The sequence below is a fragment of the Sitophilus oryzae genome, unplaced genomic scaffold, assembly GCF_002938485.1.
Source record: "Sitophilus oryzae breed Bouriz unplaced genomic scaffold, Soryzae_2.0 scaffold_1297_pilon_pilon, whole genome shotgun sequence".
Classification (NCBI taxonomy): Eukaryota; Metazoa; Arthropoda; class Insecta; order Coleoptera; family Curculionidae; genus Sitophilus; species Sitophilus oryzae.
The window spans coordinates 7,565,357-7,585,282 of NW_022145945.1; the positions used below are offsets into that span (position 1 = coordinate 7,565,357).

The window sequence follows — 19,926 nt, forward strand, 5'->3', positions numbered from 1 at the left end:
ACCGTATGATCAGGAAAAAACGGCGTTAGCGATGGCTATGAAATAAAAATCGCTGTCATTTTATGTGTAAATTTATATGGGAAATGTCATCGATCGTTTTTTCCCAGCCAACTGGATGCCGTTTTTTTCGATATCATACGGTATTTAATATATACTTGCGTATTTTTCATGACATTGCAATATTATGGTACCATGAAACATATCAAGTGATACCGTAATATAGTACCATATTACGATACATGGCGTTCGATTGGGCTTAAACTTGGTATATTATGTATCTTCAGTGACATTGTAATATTATGGTACCATGAAGCATATCAAGAGGCACCATAATAGTACCAGATACGATACCTTTTCCTGGCGTGCGATTGGACTTATACTTTGTATAGTAAGTGTCTTCGGTGACATTGTAATATGATGGTACTATGATGCAAATAAAGTGGTACCTTAATATAGTACCATATTACGATACCACTTCCTGACGTTCGATTGGGCTCATATTTCATTATACTAGCGTATTTTTGATGCCATTGCAATATTATGGTACCATGAAGCATATCAAGGGGTACCACAATGTAGTACCATATTACGATACCATTTCCTGGCGTTCGATTGGGCCCAAATTTGATATACTTGTGTTTCTTTATAAAGATTTGTTTAATTAATATAATTTTAATTTATTTTCCGAATTTTAATTTATTGTACGATGTCGTGACAGCAACTTTTAGCCGAACTAATATATTATTAATTGTACCTGTGTCACTTTTGAAAATCTACCTAGGTCTATATAAATAACGTAGCAAACAGAAAAAATTTGTTATTATAGTATTTTTTAGTCAATTAATATTTTTTGTACTGCATTTTAATAAATTATTTCCATTATTATTAAACGTATATTTTATTACTAACGTTTCAGCATTAATAAATATCACTATCAATCGCCCTGTATATTATTAATTTTAAAGGTAATTAAAGTTATTTTCTTAGTTAACATAATAAAGTAGTGTATATTAAAAATATATTTTGAGAGCATATGTTTTCTAATAATATACTTAAAATTAAAGCTATTTTAAAAGTCAAACGAATAATTAATATAAGTGTATCTGACAAGAAACGAATAATAGAAAAAAATTATTATACACCAGAAAAAGAATGGGATGCCAATTAAAGTCTGTTTGAATCTGGCAACTGTGCATATTTAGCCGAGCTTTAAGGCCGTCGACGTGCCGTCGATCTACGTCGATCCAAAACCGAAAGTTGAAAATTTTCAATTATATTCTGATTATAATATTGTCGCGCCATCTAGTATTTTATTTGTGCAATTTTAGCTCTTTCATTTCGAGTATTTTTCTGTTGCGTAGCTAGATATTCTGTACTTATACGCGCATTCAAAATTTCAGCTAAATCGGAAAAAAGTTTATAATAATATAGTGTCTAATGTTGTATAGATAATGACTGGTACCACAGAATATCTAGCTACGCAACAGAAGCCTCTTTACATGTATAAAATTGTAGGTAGCAAAAGGAGACAGGCTTTAAAAGTCTGTCTCCAAATCAGATATTTTGATGTGGTAGTTTCGCTACTACATAATAGAGGGCAGTAAATTTAAAAGAAAACAGTTTTCTACAAACAAAATTTAAAAGAATTTTGTGCAGTGTTGCCATTGTGTAATTCATATCGTAATACTTCCTGATAAAGCCTGCCTTCTAATTTGCTACATCATTTAAACATATTAAAATAGATCAGAGCTGTTTTTTTCAGTTTGCCATGTTAGTTGGAATTAAATCTTATGAGCTAAATTACAATCACTTCCTGACCGTTGATTGTATAATTGAATCCTGAATTTTCACTTATAATATCACAAGAGCTTAAATTATTTTCGGAAATTTTTTTGAGGGCATGAATATTTTGAAAATTATCCCGAGTCGAAGACGAAGGATAATTTTCCTAAAATATTCGTGCCCGAAAGAAAATTTCCAGGAATAATTTAAGCTTGCGTGGTATTCGGTAAGAAAATTTCACACCTAAATTTGAAAAAAAAAAATATTAATCCAACATGACATTTTAAAATAATTTCAATTTGTTAAGTTGGCCAAGGTATTGCTAAAACTCAAATGGGTAATATTTCAATATATAGACATTGTAGTTCATTCACATTATGATTGTAGATCTTATGTTTACCTTTTCAACTGTCAAAAAATTTCCACTAAAGTTTCGTGGCGCCTCGAAAAAATTTCCGGAAATTTTTTCAGTTGCCATGGTAACTAGTCAACATTAAAGCATGTTATTGGTTGAAAAGTAGAGGTGTGAAATTTTCATTGTAATTCGGCGACAATATAATAAGTATTGTTCTACTATTATGATACCACTTCCTGACGTTCGATTGTGTTCATACCAAGTTCATATTGTATAATCGGGAAAAAACGGCGTTAGCGATAGCTATGAAATGAATATCACTGTCATTTTATATGTAAATTTATATGGGAAATGTCATCGATCGTCCTTTCCAGCCAACTGGACGCCGTTTTTTCAGAAGCATTCAAGTGATACCATAATATAGTACTATATTACGATACATGGCGTTCGATTGGGCTTAAACTTGGTATACTATATCTTCAGTGACATTGTAATATCATGGTACCATGGAGCATATAAAGTGGTACCTTCTATAGTACTATATTTGATGATATAGCAATATTAGGTACATGGCGGCAATAGGGCTTAAACTTGGTATACTACGTATTTTCGGTGACATTGTAATATGATGATACTATGATGCATATCATCTGGTACCATAATATAGTACCATATTATGTACATGGCGTTCGATTGGGCTTAAATTTGGGATACTACGTATCTTCGGTGATATTGTAATATTATGGTACCATGGAGCATAAAAGAGGTACCATATTACGATACTATTTCCTGGCGTTCGATTGGACTTAAACATGTTATACTACGTATCTTCGGTTACATTGTAATTGATGGTACTATGATGCATATAAAGTGGTACCTTAATATAGTACCATATTTCAATACCATTTCCTGGCGTTCGATTGAGCTCATATTTGATATATACTTGCGTATTTTTGATGACATTGCATTATTATGGTACCATGAAGCATATCAACTGGTACCATAATATAGTATTATATTACGTACATGGCGTTCGATTGGGCTTAAACTTGGGATACTACGTATTTTGGGTGACATTGTAATATGATGGTACTATGATGCATATAAAGTGGTACCTTAATATAGTACCATATTACGATACCATTTTCTGGCGTTCGATTGGGCTCAAACTTGGTACACTACGTATCTTCGGTTACATTGTAATATGATTGAACTATGATGTATATAAAGTGGTACCTTAATATAGTACCATATTACGATACCATTTCATGGCGTTCGATTGTTCTTAAATTTGGTATACCACGAATCTTCGGTGACATTGCAATATTATGGTACCTTAAAGTATATCGAGTGGTACCATAATATAGTACACTATTATGATATCATTTTCGGAGTTCGATTGGGCCCAGATTTGGTATACTTGCGTTTCTTTATAAAGATTTGTTTAATTAATAATTTTAATTTATTGTTCGATGTCGTGACAGCAACTTTTATGCCGAACTAATATATTATTAATTGTACCTGTGTCACTTTTTAAAATCTACCTAGGTCTATATAAATAACGTGGCAAACGGAAGAAATTTGTTATTATAGTATTTTTTAGTCAGTTAACATTTTTTGTACTGCATTTTAATAAATTATTTCCATTATTATTAAACTTATATTTCATTACTAACGTTCCAGCATTAATAAATATCACTATCAATCGCTCTGTATATTATTAATTTTAAAGGTAATTAAAGGTATTTTCTTAGTTAACATTATAATGTATAGTGTATATTAAAAATGTAGGTATATGTTTTGTAATAATATACTTAAAACTATTTTAATAGCGAAAGGAATAATTAATATAAGTGTATCTGACAAGAAAAGAAGAATAGAAAGAAACACATACTGCATTATACACAATAAAAAGAATGGGATGCCAATTCAAGTCTTTTTGAATCTGGCAACTGTGCATATTTAGCCGAGCTATAAGGCCGTCGACGAGCCGTCGATCCAAAACCGAAAGTTCAAAATTTCTAATTATATTCTGATTATGATATTGTCGCGCCATCTAGTATTCTATTTGTGCAATTTTAGCTCTTTCATTTCGAGTATTTTTCTGTTGCGTAGCTAGATATTCTGTGCTGGTACGGAACCCTTCGTGCGCGAGTCCGACTCGCACTTGACCATTTTTTAATAAACGGTACATTATTTTAATATGCCACTGTGACGTAATTTTTTTCTATCGAATGATGTTATGAAATTCCCCGTACACTTTTCCTTAAAGATACCTACTTCGTGTATTTTTAAATAACTTTGTAAATTGTCTCATAAATTTATTATAGTACAACTACAATACTTAAAAGGAAAATCGAAAACGTTTGGTGTGTCGAAGTCCATTATCTAACGAGAAAATATATATACAGGGTGTCCCAATATTCCGTGGACATACTACGTATTTTTGGAATAAAAATAAGTTCATTGGACACAATTTACCTCTATACAAAAGTGCTTCGCTTGTCCGCTAGGGGGCATGAAACTTTAAAAAAATAAACAGATTTTCTCAGATATTTTAAGAACCATTATTCCGCTTGGAATGAGATTTTGGGTATCCATGTTTTGCTAAGTGCTCTAACATTTGACTTACACAAAAATCAAGAGAAACTACGGGAAGGGTGAAAACTACCCCCACCCCTACATAAATTTATAATTATTTTCCGACACTACCGAAGGCAAATTTCTTTTCGTAAAATGTTACCCCTACTATTTACTACATTTTTTGTCTCTTGTAAAATAACGCCACGGTGCATACTTTTTGAGGATTTTTTTTTCAAAGCTGACTTATAAAAAATGTTTTTCGTCACATCGATCTATGGATGCGCATAAAATCTATTATGCTTTCATAATCTAGTTGGCGAAAATATGGAATTTTAATTTTAAATTAATTAACGTTCGGGTATATTTTTCTTTGAGGACCTCTAACGGATAAACGAAGCATTTTTGTATAAAGGTAACTTATGTGGAATTAACTTATTTTGTTGCAAAAAATACGTAGTTGCTCTATGTCCACAGTATATTAGAACTCCTGTATATTTTGTAGGTCTGCTTTGAAAAAATAAATTCTGCAAAAAATTTTTCTTAAAAACTTTGCGATGTAGCGTGTTTCTACACGAGATAAAAAATGTAGTAGTTTTGACCCTTCCCGTACTTTTTTTTTAATTTTTGACAAACGAAGCACTTTTGTATAGATGTTAAGTGTGTCCAGTGAACTTACTTTAATTTCATAAATACACAGTTGTCCTATGTCCATGGAACATTGGGACAACCTGTATAACAAATGCTCATTTAGTTTTGCGGCAACTAAGTTTACTATAGATTCAACCATATTTGAACCATTTGTACGCATGTAATAATCAACATCATAAATTTGAACCTAACTATCTAACGTAGCTAGTTTTTTATCGAGCGTTGTGAAGAGTGATTTCTCTTATAATTTTATTTTATGCCTACGTAATCGCGGTAATAGATTTTTTTGAGCTGTAATAGTTTTGGTGTCTATTATTTATCTACTAAACAGTATCTACCATACGAGAAAAAAAACGGCGTCGAACGGTTGGGGAATGACAATCGATGATAATTTTGGCAAGGTCAAGCCTTAGACGACATTTTATTGGCTCATACTCTTCTCTATTTTTTAATGATGGTTACGGCATTTGTCCTTAAGAAGACTGTAAGTTATTTTTTTATAGAGTAAACATTATTTTAAATGGTGTAGTTTAAAATCCGAGAAAAATATTTTTTTTTTGAATTAATTAGTGTGCTTGGAAACGTTCTATCCTGTTTTAATTATTCTGTTAGTGATAATTTTTGCCAAGTTTTATTCCAGTTTTTTACTTAATAACATCTAGAGATTAACTTCGGCGGATTTTATTTTCGATTGTCATTCCCCAGCTGTCTTTGACGCCGTTTTTTTTTCGATTGTTTGGTATATATTATGTACTTCAAATAAAATTTATTGTGATTGATTAATTATTTATTGATAAAAATATATTTACGATACACTGGATCAAAAGCATTTTATAAAAATCTATCTTGCCTCGAGTTCTATAGAATGTCCCCAAAAAAAGTTATTCATCAAAGTTGGGATTTTTGTAATGACACACCCTATATATTATAACAATAAAGGACAGTTTCATTAAAGAAGCATATATATATATATATATATATATATATATATATATATATATATATATATATATATATATATATATATATATATATATATATATATATATATATATATATATATATATATATATATATATATATATATATATATATATATATACACATATATATATATATAACAATAAAGGTCAGTTTATATTATATATATATATATATATATATATATATATATATATATATATATATATATATATATATATATATATATATATATATATATATATATATATATATATATATATATATATATTGAGATAGTAGTAACCCAAATATCCCAAGTATATCAAAGTAACGAAATGTTAAAGAACACTGTGCCTGTTTTTTGTTTCGATGACGGTAGAAATTTTCATTTTCTAAAACTATTTATTTTATTTTAGGATTGAGTTCTTGCTCATTTATGCCCTGGCACGCCAACTGGCTGGGAGCTCCAGAAAACCCAGCTTTCAACCAAGATCTGTTCTCAGGATTCTCCAGGCCTATGTCATTTTTTGACAGGGTAGAAAACACGCTACTGAGAGTTTACACTACAGCAATGTAAGTGATATTGTCAGTCTTAAATATAGACCAACATGGGTTTATATCAATTTGAGGAAATATTATATTTCAGTAAGCTAATTTGATGTAAACTCAAGATAAACGTTCACATATACGTCGACATAGACATGTTCTTATAGTAAACACGAGTAAACATTATAAATTAACACAACAAAACTACCAAAAATTGTGTAAAAATGTTTTTTGGAAGGCGTCCTGCCACCATATAATACCAGCAAACACGTGATTCTCCCACTCCATCCAAAAAGCACAACCAAGTATAGCATAGTCGTATAAACAATACAAGCGTTGGGCGAACAATGGCATATTATTGAACAAATTTTTTTTATTCCTTTTCATAAGTTATTCGGGATTTAAATGGAAGTAGTTTATATATGGCGTTTATCCCCTCAGCCTGAATATCTGTCGGTAATTTACTTATTTCGTTTTGAGTCATTTCTGGCTCCAATTCAATCAGCAATCGACACGAAAGAGAATTAAAAAATATTGACTCAAAACTGACAACTAAATAGACAGCTTTATTTATATGTCAAATTACATAGAAACCAACTCCAACCTAGCACAATATTTTTTCTACTTGTAATAAATTCCTTGAAATAATAATTTCTGAGTATTTTTTAAAACGTAACTATGGAAAAAAATATATTGTTTTATACACGACGATAAAATTGCATTATCGTCTCCCGAAATTAATTCACTCGCGATTTCATCGCTCGTGAATTAATCTTTTCGGTCTACGATAAAATACAATTTTATCGTCTTGTATAAAAAATAACTATTAAATAATTGATTCGTCCCAAGGTAAAATGTGCTAAACTATATGTCTAATCGTTGTAATGTAAGCAACGTTTTGATAGAAAAAGAGCATCTCTACTTGCAACAATGATATTACATATTTTGCAGATTGCGCGTTAACTAATATGTCTATATTTAAACTAAAATGTTTATAATAGTTCTGCTAACTGCTCTATGTTTGTATGAATGGGTTTGCTCTCAATAATAAAACTATTGTTGAAAATACGTTATTGTTTTTTTCTGTGTATATCAAAGTTATTTTTTTAGGTACAATATCGGAATGTCAAAACCTGGAAATCAATACTCAGAGAAATATATTGGAGAGCCAGCTGCAGACCCTCACGATGCAAGTTTGTTGCTGGTTAATACTCATCATACACTTCATGGTGCCAGACTACTCACACCCAGTATTATTGAAGTTGGAGGCATACATTTGCACAACAAGCAGCCAAAGAAACTTCCTGAGGTACCTATAGACTACACTTATTAAATATAAAAATTAAGAAAGGAGTCATATACCTAATATTTTTATTTTCATACGTTAAAGACGAAAAGTCATCGAGTGCACTGTCTGTCAGATTTGTTTGACTTTTCGATCACGGTGTGCCATGATTTTAGATTTATATGTTTGACGAATCTACGAAAACGTAAAGCTGCCATCGTAACATTGAAATATAATTTGGCTGTACTTAAACGACCGTTAAACGGTAACAATGGATTTCAGCCATAGTCAAATATAAGGAATAATTATGTTAGCGTGACGTCATAAATCTCGCTCCGAGGCTGTTCTATTAGAGACGGCATTGCGTTAGCATGGCCGCAAGTTGCTAACCTAATAAAATTAACACTAGAAAAGCCCGCGGAAACTGTCAAATTCAAAGTTATTCGTTTCACAGACTATATTGTGCCTACGTAGTACAGATATTCATCAGAGATTATGGACAAATACATTAAAACCTACTTTCAAATCGGATTAAGTTACAAAGAAATTTTGATATGTCTGCTAGAGGATGGTTATGTCCTAAGTTTACGTCATTTGCAGAGGAGAGTTTACGTCATCCCAGAGCTGGAGGACAATCAGATCATGTTGCAAACACTAATGCATCGGAAAGGGTGACAATACTTTCCGGATCGATTAAAAGCATATTGGAAAACATATTAAACAAAAAAATGCCATACTATTATATCACACACATTCGAAATCCAATACATAATCCCTAAAATAAGAGATCACCCGATTTTCTGTACTACGTGTGTTAGACCCAGGTTCGGTATAGACGATGAGGAATAATTCTTCAAGTATTTTTGAAGACAATGTGGTTTCAGAACAAAATATATAATTTAATTTTCATATAGTCCGCATTAGGGAATGAAATCCCGCACCAAAATCTCAATCCCGCAAACCCGCGGGATTAAAGCAATCAATCCCGCGGATCCGCAAAATTGCGGAACTGTAAACAATAGTCATACATTTGGTCCTAAATGGCACAAAAGGCATTGTACATTTTGCATAGGCCCACAACATTGATATAGCGTGTATCTTAAACTAGCTGTACAGAAATTTGAACCGATGTATACAGGGTGTTCAAAAAATATATTTAATATTAAATAAACTTAAATTTTATTATAATTTATCTACTTATTTTATAAATAAAAATATTATTCAGATATCTAAGTTTTTTTAAACTTGTGTTAATTATCTGCTTTTACTGATACACTCTATATCAATAATTTTTTGGCATATGCAGAATGTACAAAGCTTTCTGTACCATTTAGGGCCATACATATGCCTAAAAATGCATATTTTTCGAAACGTCGTATTTTCCTTAAAAAAAAATAAAAAAACGATCAAATTGTTTTTTCTAATTTCAATACAGATTAGTCGTACTTGGTAAAAATTTCGATTTTTTAAAAATTGTAAATCTGTGGTAAAAAAGATTCTTGACCAAATTTTCACACTCTCATAAAACGCCTGTATACGAGAATTCGGTAAATATATTTTCGAAAACCACATAGCGTCTTAATTACAATAGATGCATCTAAATCCTGGTCCAAACCGCATCCCAACGTCTTTTTTAGTTCAAGAGATATTCAATTTTAAATTTACCCTAAAATTTTGCTTGTCCCGATAATTATGTCCGGCAGTTTATTTGACGAAATTGCCCACAAGTACTAGTTAAACGCTTTTCTTCACTTACGCACATACCCCAGAAAGAAATCTAACAACTAACCTGTTTGTTTCACTTATTTTTAATGGCCAAACCGTAAGGGGAATCCCCCGGGTTCCGAGCGTTGACGCTTCGGCCCGGAACGAAGCGGTTTGACCTTAATCGAGATCGATTCGGTTCATAGATTCGGTTACCCAGTAGTAATGTGTCGATCCCGCGGATCCCGCACGGTAAATCCCGCAACTTTGATCCCGCGGAATCTCAGAGCGATACCGCATTTTCGGGGTCCAGCATTTGCGGGATTGCATTCCCTAGTCCGCATGTCTTCAATCCTTCAAATAATTGCCGCAGTGGTTCCCTAATTCTGTCTTTACTAGTGAAGACTTTTGTGAATAAATTGACGTAGAACGGAATTGGATGGGAACTACCTACTCGTAGAATAACGCGCCACTGTTGCCACTAACGCAGAAATTCAAAGAAAAAGTGTAAATTTACAGAAAATCTGTAAATTTGGATAGGTTTGTTGTAAATTTTGCTTAAAATATTTTTCAATGTTGCGATGGCAGCTCTACGCTTTCGAAAAAATCACATAGATTATGATCAAATTTTTTTTCTTTATTAACTGTATGTCAGTTTTGTGGGGGCCAAAAAGGATCTAAGTGTATTTTGTGTTTTAAACATTGAATTGTTTTCCTATCTTTTCTGAAAACCCTGGTATATATGGAATTAATTAGTAGTATAATTTATAGTAAAGTCGGAAATCCAGTAATCTATCCATTTATTACGAAATTCTAGCAGTAACATATTGGGCTTTTGACTGTCGTATTTTAGAGACATTTATCGATGTTTACAAGTAATTGTGACAATATACACTGTGTTAATTTTAAAACTTCCCACCCTTAATATCTTTCTTGCAGTTAAAAATATGAAAAATCGGAAAGACCCGTCAATTTTATTTGTAAGAGGGACACTTTAAATGAATATTTTTAACCTTTTTCTTTCAACTCCCTATCTTAAATGGGAATGGGAGTCAAGTGGCACATCGTTTTAAAGGGCGTTTAATTCTCTTTTCAATGATTTCCTTTGTTGCCTTACTTTGTTGCTTTTTATCCAGAGGTTTCCGCCTTTCAAAGTTGTAGAATCAATTAAACATGCCTGCATTGAGATTTTGGTTTTCAGACTAGTGTTTACACAAAAAATATTGCAATGGGCCTCCTTGTAGTACAAATGATTAGAAGATTAGGGGTAAGATCCGACAGTGGTTAAACGAAAAATTTCCGGGTACATGAATTGGCAGAAGGGGACTAATAGAATAGCCACCAAGATCACCGGATTTAACACTCATTGACTTCTTTCTTTGGGGCCATCTTAAATCCATTGTTTATAAAACACAACCTACTGATAGTGATGATCATAAAAGGCGAATTATAGCAGAATACCGGTCAATTCCCTGTGAAGATTTTCGAAATGTTAGGGAGGAATTTGAAAACAGACTTTATTATTTTTTGCAGGAAAGTGGACAAAATTTTGAACAACTTATAAGATGTTCCCTCTCAAACTATCAAATACTAATATACTGAGATGTAAGAGTAAGCGGTGTAACCTAATCTTCTAATCTTTTGTACTAAAAGGAGATCAATTGCAATAATTTTTTGTGTAAACACTAGCCTGTAGGACTGTCGGGCTGAGTATCAACTCAGACAAAACCGCGATAGTGCCATTCACCAGAAGGCGAAGTCTGAAAAACTTGAGAAGAATCCAACTAGATGGAAAGGAAATACTGCCGACACAGGAAGTTAAATACCTGGGAATAACCCTGGACAGTAAACTCCTGTGGAACAGGCATATTAAGAACACTACCAGCAAAGCCATAAAGGCTCTCATGATATGCAGAAGACTGGCCGGAAGTAGATGGGGCTGCTCCCCTAACATTTTGCGCTGGATGTATACCATGATAGTAAGACCCATGATTACTTATGGAGCAGTTGCCTGGTACACAAAACTAGAGCAACGGACGGCAAGGCTAAACCTATGCAAAGTCCAGAGACTAGCATGTGTTTGCATCACAGGAGCCATGAGAACCTGTCCAACAGCAGCAATGGAGGTCATTCTAGATCTAACACCACTGCACATTGTCATTGGTAGATATGCCAATGCGACAATGATTAGAATGGTCACTAACGGAATTAGTACTGGGAGAATTGTCAGATCAGGGGCTTGGAACACCCTCAAAAAGGAAATACCACTCCTGCAACTCCCAGTGGACGATATGCCAAGAACGTACAACTTTGACAAACATGTCAATGTAGTATTGAGCAATAAGAAGGATTGGAAGAGCGAAACGCTTGCCCAGCAGTTAAAAGACCATACCATAACTTGGTATACTGATGCTTCCAAACCAATACGGGAACAGGGATCGGAGTGTTTGGGCCGAGAGCTAATTACTCCGAACCAATGGGCACTTACCCTAGTATCCTACAGGCAGAAATCTACGCTATCGAGAGATGCGTACAACTTATCTTAGATAGGAACTATCGGAAACAAGAAATAGCCATCTTATCTGATAGTCAAGCAGCGTTAAAGGCGATCAACTCAGTATCAATCAATTCGAAATTGGTCAAAGAATGCATAGAGAAGCTGAATAAATTAGGCAAAGAAAACAAAGTCCTCCTACACTGGGTGCCTGCTGACCAAGGAATAGAAGGCAATGAAAATGCAAATAATCTAGCTAGGAAAGGAGCGAACACTCCACTAACTGGACCAGAACCGTTCTGCTTTCCAAGTGGTAACCAACTCAAGGCGGAACTCAAGAACTAGGAAGATTCCATCCGCAACCTGGATTGGAAATCTTGCAATGGTCTAAGACACTCGAAGAAGTTTCTGAGGGCTTATGATCAAGAAAAATCATAGATCTTCCTGGGTCTGAGTAAGAACATTCTTCGGATTGTCACGGGGTTTTTAACAGGACACTGTCTCCTCAATGAACACCTCAGTAGATTGAAACTAAGAAGAAACGGCAAATGCAGAGTCTGTGGGGAAGATGGGGAAACACCAGTACACCTCATCACTGAGTGCGCCGAGACGACAACCATTCGTGCCATGAATTTTGGTACGACTGATATTGGAGATGGAGAACTACCCTCTATAAAACCGTCCCAGATACTGGCTTTTGTCAAAGCCCTGGGACTGTGTGATGAGTTATGATTCAAGAAAGGGGGACACAATGGATCTGTAAGGTCGAAGTGATTAACCCCCCTCCCACTCATTCTAAATTCTAAATTCTAAAACACTAGCCTGAAAACCAAAATCTCAATGCAGGCATGTTTAATTTTTTCTGCAACTTTGAAACGTGATTATTCGGAAACCTCATCAAAAAGCAACAAAGTAGGATACCACTGAAAAGAGAATGAAATGCCCTTTAAAACAATGTGCCCCTTGATACGCTTTCCCAGTTACGATTGTAAGGGTGACATCTACCCCTCCAAGGGGGTTGAAAGAAAGAATCTAAAAATATTCATTTAAAGTGTCCCCCTCACAAATAAAATGTGTCTTTCCGATTTTTCATATTTTTAACTGCAAGAAAGATATTAAGGGTGAAAAGTTTTAAAATTGAAACAGTGTATAAAATTTTAAATTACATGAAAATTTTAAGGTGCCCGTTTTACGTGCCGGTGAGTGTAATTATAACAAATTCTGTTTGAAAGAGAAAAAATAGGACAAAATATACCAGATCCTCATTTAGTTTCGTTACTCTCTCCAGGCCATAACCCAACTGAAACTTTTTAATAAACTTAAAGCTGCTGACATCTAATTAAATATTCAGTATCCATGGTAGCTTATATATTTTTCGAAATAAAAAATAAATTTCTGTTACGCTGCTAAATTATTTACCTCCCGAAATTAAATATAAACTTTTTGAATGCCGTTATTAATACAGGGGTAGTGAGGACAGAATAAATACGTAGGCCGTTGGTAAATACGGAAGTTTGGTTATTAAATTTCACGTGTTCGTTAATTTCCTGCCGGCTTTATACGAGAAAAGCCGAAATTTGTAGGAGTTTTTTATACGTTCTTTTTTGTGTATATTCTAAAAGTATATAAATATAAAAATATTTCTTGATCACGTGTTTAAAAGCGGAACGACCAATTATTAATATTATGAAATAAAATATTTATCTAATTTTGATTTTTTTTTATTTAATTTTGTATCTTGTATTTATAGTTATTTTTTATACAAGACGATAAAATGGTATTTCATCGTCGACCGGAAAGATTCGACGATTCTCATCGCTCGTGAATTAATTTGGAGAGACGATAATGATGATGCAATTTTATCGTCGTGTATAAAACAATATTTTTTTCCATAGCGAGTTACGTTTTAAGAAATATTCAGAAATTATTATTTCAAGGAATTTATTACGAGTAGAAAAAATATTGTGCTGGGTTGGCGTTGGTTTCTGTGTAATTTGACAAATAAATAAAGCTGTTTCTTTAGTTGTCAGTTTTGAGTCAATATTTTTTAATTCTCTTTCGTGTCGATTGCTGATTGAATTGGAGCCAGAAATGGCTCCAAAGGAAATAAGTAAATTACCAACAGTTATTCAGGCTGAGGCGACAAACGCCATATCCAAACTACTTTCACTTAAATCCTGAATAACTTATGAAAAGGAATACAAAAATTTTCAAAAATGGAAGCAATTAAAAAACGTGCGAGAAGAAATAAAGTTTTTAACCTATCCTCGCTGTTAAAGTATCATTTAATCTACCCTTGCGGTTAAAGTACTATTTTATCTACTATTTTTGATAGATATAAAGCAATTTACAGTTGCTATGGAAAAAAAATCGATTTATTCTATGAAGATATTTCAAAGGCTATGGAAGAACATAAAACTCGCCTTATGTTAGTAATGGGAGATTTCAATGCCAAATTAGGTGAAAAAAAATTCACATAGAAGAAACTAAAATAGGGTATTTTGGATATGGAGATAGGAATGATAGAGGCACAGCCTTAATGAATTACCTAGAGAAAAACACCTAGACGCAATGAACTCATTCTATAAGAAGAAACCGCAACGAAAGTGGACATGGCTTAGCCCTAATGGAGCAACGAGAAACGAAATTGATTATACACTAACTACTCAGAAAAAGATCGTTAGGGATATAACAGTCCTAAACAACTTTGCAACAGGCACTGATCACAGGATGGTCAGAGCAAAAATATCTATTGATAGTAATTTCGAAATGAAAAAGAAAATTAATAGCAACCACGAACAACCGGACATGAATAAACTTGCAGAGAATAAAACCACTTATAAAGAAATGCTAAAGGAACAGTTAGAACAAACCTTAAGAAGTGAAAATGGAACTGTAGATGAAATAAACGATACACTGACAAGAGCGATGAAAAAAGTAGGAAAAGAAGTCGCACAAAAGGGCAAAAAGAAAGAAAATTACATCTCAGAAGATATAAAAAATCTCATGGATAAAAGGCGTAACCTGAACAAAGAAGGAAAAAGGACAATGATGGAATACACAGAGTTAAATAAAACCATAAGAAAAATGATAAAAGAAAATAAAAGAAAAAACCAAGAAATACAAATTGAGAGATTAATAGAAAATAACAAAAGTATGAAATGTCTAAAACCCATTCTAGGTAGATTCGAAATAAATGAAATAAAGGACAGGAACGGCATAGAAACTAACATTAAAGATGACATTATAAAAATCACAGAGATGTTCTATACAGAACTATACGAAACAAAACGGGAACCGCCGGTAGACACCGTAAGAAACTCCAAACAAAAATAAGAAACGTAAACTCAGAACTACAACCTGAAATAAGCAAATCGGAAATAAAGAGGGCATTGAAGAAAATAAAAAACAACAAATCACCTGGAAAAGACGGAATAACAACAGAAATGCTAAAGTACGGTGGAAAAGCTGTAGTTAATACTCTTTATATTCTCCTGAATAAAATCCTCATAGAAAAGATAATCCCAAAGGACTGGAAGGAATCCATAACCATCATCCTACATAAAAAAGGTGATAGGGCAGATCTAAAAAACTATCGTCCTATGACACTCCTTAACGTAATTTATAAGCTTCTCAAGAAAATATTAACCGATAGACTAACAACAAAATTTGACGGATACCAAGCAAAAGAACAAGCAGGCTTCAAAAAAGGATACAGTACGTTTGACCACTTATTAACTATGAAAATACTAATAGAACGAGCCAATGAATACAACATCCCACTATATATTGCATTTGTAGATTTTGAAAAGGCTTTTGATAGTATTGAGCACTGGGCAATAAAAACTTCCTTAATAAATAGCAGGATAGACTACAGATACGCAGACTTAATAGCCAACATATATAGCGAAGCAACAACAACAATTAAAATCCACGAAGGAGCAAAGCCAAGTCGCATAGGAAGAGGTGTCAGACAGGGCGACACAATATCCCCTAAACTCTTTAATCAGGCATTAGAAGACGTTCTCAAAAATTTAAACCGTGAAGAAAAAGGCATCAAAATATGTGGACAATACTTGAATCACCTAAGATATGCGGATGGTATCGCCTTAATAGCAGAAAAGAAAGAAGAACTGGTAGAAATGCTGGAAGAGCTGGATACAGCAGCTAGAAGAATAGGCCTAAATATGAACTACACTAAAACTAAAGTCATAACAAACACCGATGAAAACATATAACAACCAGAATAAACCAAGAAAAAATGGAACAAGTTGAAGAGTATATATATCTGGGACAAATGATTAAACTGAAAAAAGAAAACCAAACAGCTGAAATAAAGAGACGAGTAAGACTGGCCTGGGCAGCATTTGGAAAATTAAGTTACATATTAAAAAACAAAAGATATCCACAGTACCTCAAAACCAAAGTATATAATCAATGTGTACTCCCTGTACTTACTTACGGATCCCAGACCTGGACATTGACAAAATCAAATATGGATAAGGTAACAAAATCTCAAAGATCTATGGAAAGACAAATGCTACATGTAAGGCTGGCAGATAGAAAAAGGAATGAGTGGATCAGAGGAAAAACTAAAGTAAGGGATGTTAGAAGTGAAATAGCAAAACTGAAATGGAAGTTTGCCGGTCACAATGTTAGACAAAAGGATGATCGATGGAACAAATGCATCGTGAACTGGAGGCCCTGGGAGAATAGAAGAAGTAGAGAAAGACCTCAGATGAGATGGGCGGACGATCTGAGGAAACATACAGGCACAAGATGGATGATCACGGTGACAGAGAGGGAAGAGTGGAAGAGATTGGGGGAGGCCTATATCCAACGATGGACCGAAGAGGCTGAATAGATAGAGATAGATAGATGAAAAAAAAACATTTTTTTAGTATCTTAGTATTTTATAAATATTTAGTTTGCTAAAATACTTTTATCCACGACTCGTCTATAATTTGATTATTATACATGAGAAACACATTGAGAAAACATGATAAACACAACACGAGAAAATTATTATAAAATAATAATAATATTCATTATTCACTAGTGAATAATGGTTTCATTATTCACCGCTTCCAAGGATATCTCGATCCAAACTCACATTGTGTGAACACAAACATTACCGTTAATGTAAATAAATAATTTTTGTTTTAATTAGTTAAAGCTAAATTAGTTAGCTACCTAGTTAAAGAAAATTTCAATATTTTTTGACATTAAAAATAAAAACTTATATTAATATTAACTAAATTTTTTTGATAGTCTTGGATAAAGTATAGTATTCTACTAGCATATAATGGCTGTTATTCACCTGATAATTCGATTATTGAAATAATACTATTTTTCCCATCACCATAGTCTGTCCAACGACAAGATCCTTGACAGTGATAGATGTGTCTGTCATTTTCCTTACAAAATAGTTTATTTTATTTTACCAAGAAATAAGATGGTAAAACTGGAGCGCATAGCAGGAAATTAATATATTTAAAATTTGACTGATAAGTGATCACAATAAGTGATTACTTCAAAATATTGTGAAAAAAATCTGAATAAAAATGAAAAAATGTAATCGAGTTATTTTATTAAAAAAAACGGTACCTATGTGTTCATACAAAACAAACAAGAACAACCACATACCAAAAAAATATAAAAAAATAACTATTTCTTACTTTCAAGTTTCAAGAAACTTTCCGCATTTATTATTATATTTATCAATATAACTTATGTTCAAATACAAATTTGTAATATTCCACAGGAATAAATAAAACAACATAAACAAAACAAACTATATATTTTATTAATACCAAACCACTTACCAAATTTTATACCTTAAAGGTTGATTAATTAACTTTAATCTTAATTATTTTAAACCGGTACCTTTTGACATTGTTTTTCTGCAGTACTAAAATCCATTATTTACCTATCGTGTGATGTCGATATTTTACAGCTACTCCAGTTTTTAGTATATGTTTAGTACGATCCTTGTACCATATACGAGATACACTTATCTACGGCGAGATGGTATACAAACTTTATTGATGGTAACTTTATTGGTATATAAGACTTTTTGCCTGCGCAGCGAGTATTACATAAACTGTGCTCTGGGTCTACAGTTAATTTTCCCTCGATTTTTTCTCCACTTGACTTCAAAGGACACAAAACACACATAATAACACGAATCAAAATGCATCATCTTCCAAAACGCAGATATTTGACATATGTTGACACAAAATTATAACCTATAATTTGGCAAGACTTTGACAAGCCTCAAAAATCTTAAGGCGAGTTTATACGCATCGGCGTCCGTTTGTCGTTCATCGTTCCCTCAAACCAATAAAATTGAAATATGATCTGTCATTTTTTAAATAAACCAACAAAACTGATTAAAAACAACAAGAGACGACGCATGACGGATTTATATTTAAACCCATCTATAGTTAACTTCAAAAACATTAGAAACTTTTTTAGTAAAATAAATAGATTGGTATGGGACGTCATCTGCTTTTTTCTGTCATCGTACCTGAGAAAAAAGTGAGGGTACTCTTAACCCCAAAAAATATTATGTTTAAGTTTTTGGTAAAACAAAAGTAGAAATATTACCTAAAACATCTTATTTGGTTTTCGCAGGCCCTGGAAAGCTGGATAAATAATTCAGATGCCGGCGTAATCTACTTCAGTCTGGGATCCATGATCAAAGGTGTCACGTTTCCGGCGGCGCGGAGGGAGGCGTTTGTGGGAGCGTTCGCCCGGCTGCGTCAAAGGGTGCTGTGGAAATGGGAGAACGACACCATGCCAGACAAGCCGGACAATGTAATGATATACAAGTGGATGCCGCAGTTTGATATTCTGTGTAGGTTTAGGCTAGGCTAGGCACGGATAATAATGCATGCGCGTCAGCGTGGCCTTTGTCGAAGGAGAATTTAATTTTATATATCCAGATTGCATCTAATATACCAAAAATTCAGTCGTGTATAGCGGACTGTCGTTTAAAAAAATATATTTGAAATGGTTCTTCAGTCGCGGCTGTGGTAGTGGCTTTTGAGGTCTTTGAAATAGTCCGTCGGGCATCCGTATAGCTCCTTAAATAAAAAACTTGGGAATTTTGTTTAAGTGGAGACTTAAAGTATGTAAAAAATGTCTATACCTATTCGGATTCATCTCTCCAAAGAAAAATAAAAAAAGTTTAAGAGTTATTTTTTTTACGTTAAACATTTATTGTTCGTTAGGCAAATTTGTTTATATCTGTAAACCTAACTGCTAACAAGTATTTTCCGTTGGATTAACAAAGCAGTGTTTACATAAAATAACTATTTTATATTGTAGATTATTTTCTTGCAGTGGCGAAATACCCATATAGGATTTTTTTGGAGAGTTAAAGTATGTACTAGGATGTAAAAGTGTGAGTGGATAAGGATAATTTTTTTAAACGGAACACCTTGTATATTATTGCATTTTTGGCTTCCTTTCGCACATCATTCAATCCTAAGTTATGAGTAATTATATTTCGATAGTTTCAGAGATATTAATAAATAAATCAAAAATTTATATTTTTCAGCC

The 19,926-nt window shown here is 33.1% G+C and overlaps 1 protein-coding gene across 1 annotated transcript in view; it reads left to right on the forward strand.

Annotated features, from left to right (window-relative positions):
* The window catches only part of LOC115874677 (UDP-glucuronosyltransferase 2B13-like), a 44,204-nt gene that overhangs the window by 15,553 nt on the left and 8,725 nt on the right, over positions 1–19,926 (forward strand). The window contains exons 3-5 of the mRNA XM_030889896.1: positions 6,748–6,904; positions 7,988–8,186; positions 18,997–19,219. Coding sequence (XP_030745756.1) covers positions 6,748–6,904; positions 7,988–8,186; positions 18,997–19,219 — 579 coding nt within the window. The remainder of the gene's footprint in view (positions 1–6,747; positions 6,905–7,987; positions 8,187–18,996; positions 19,220–19,926) is intronic.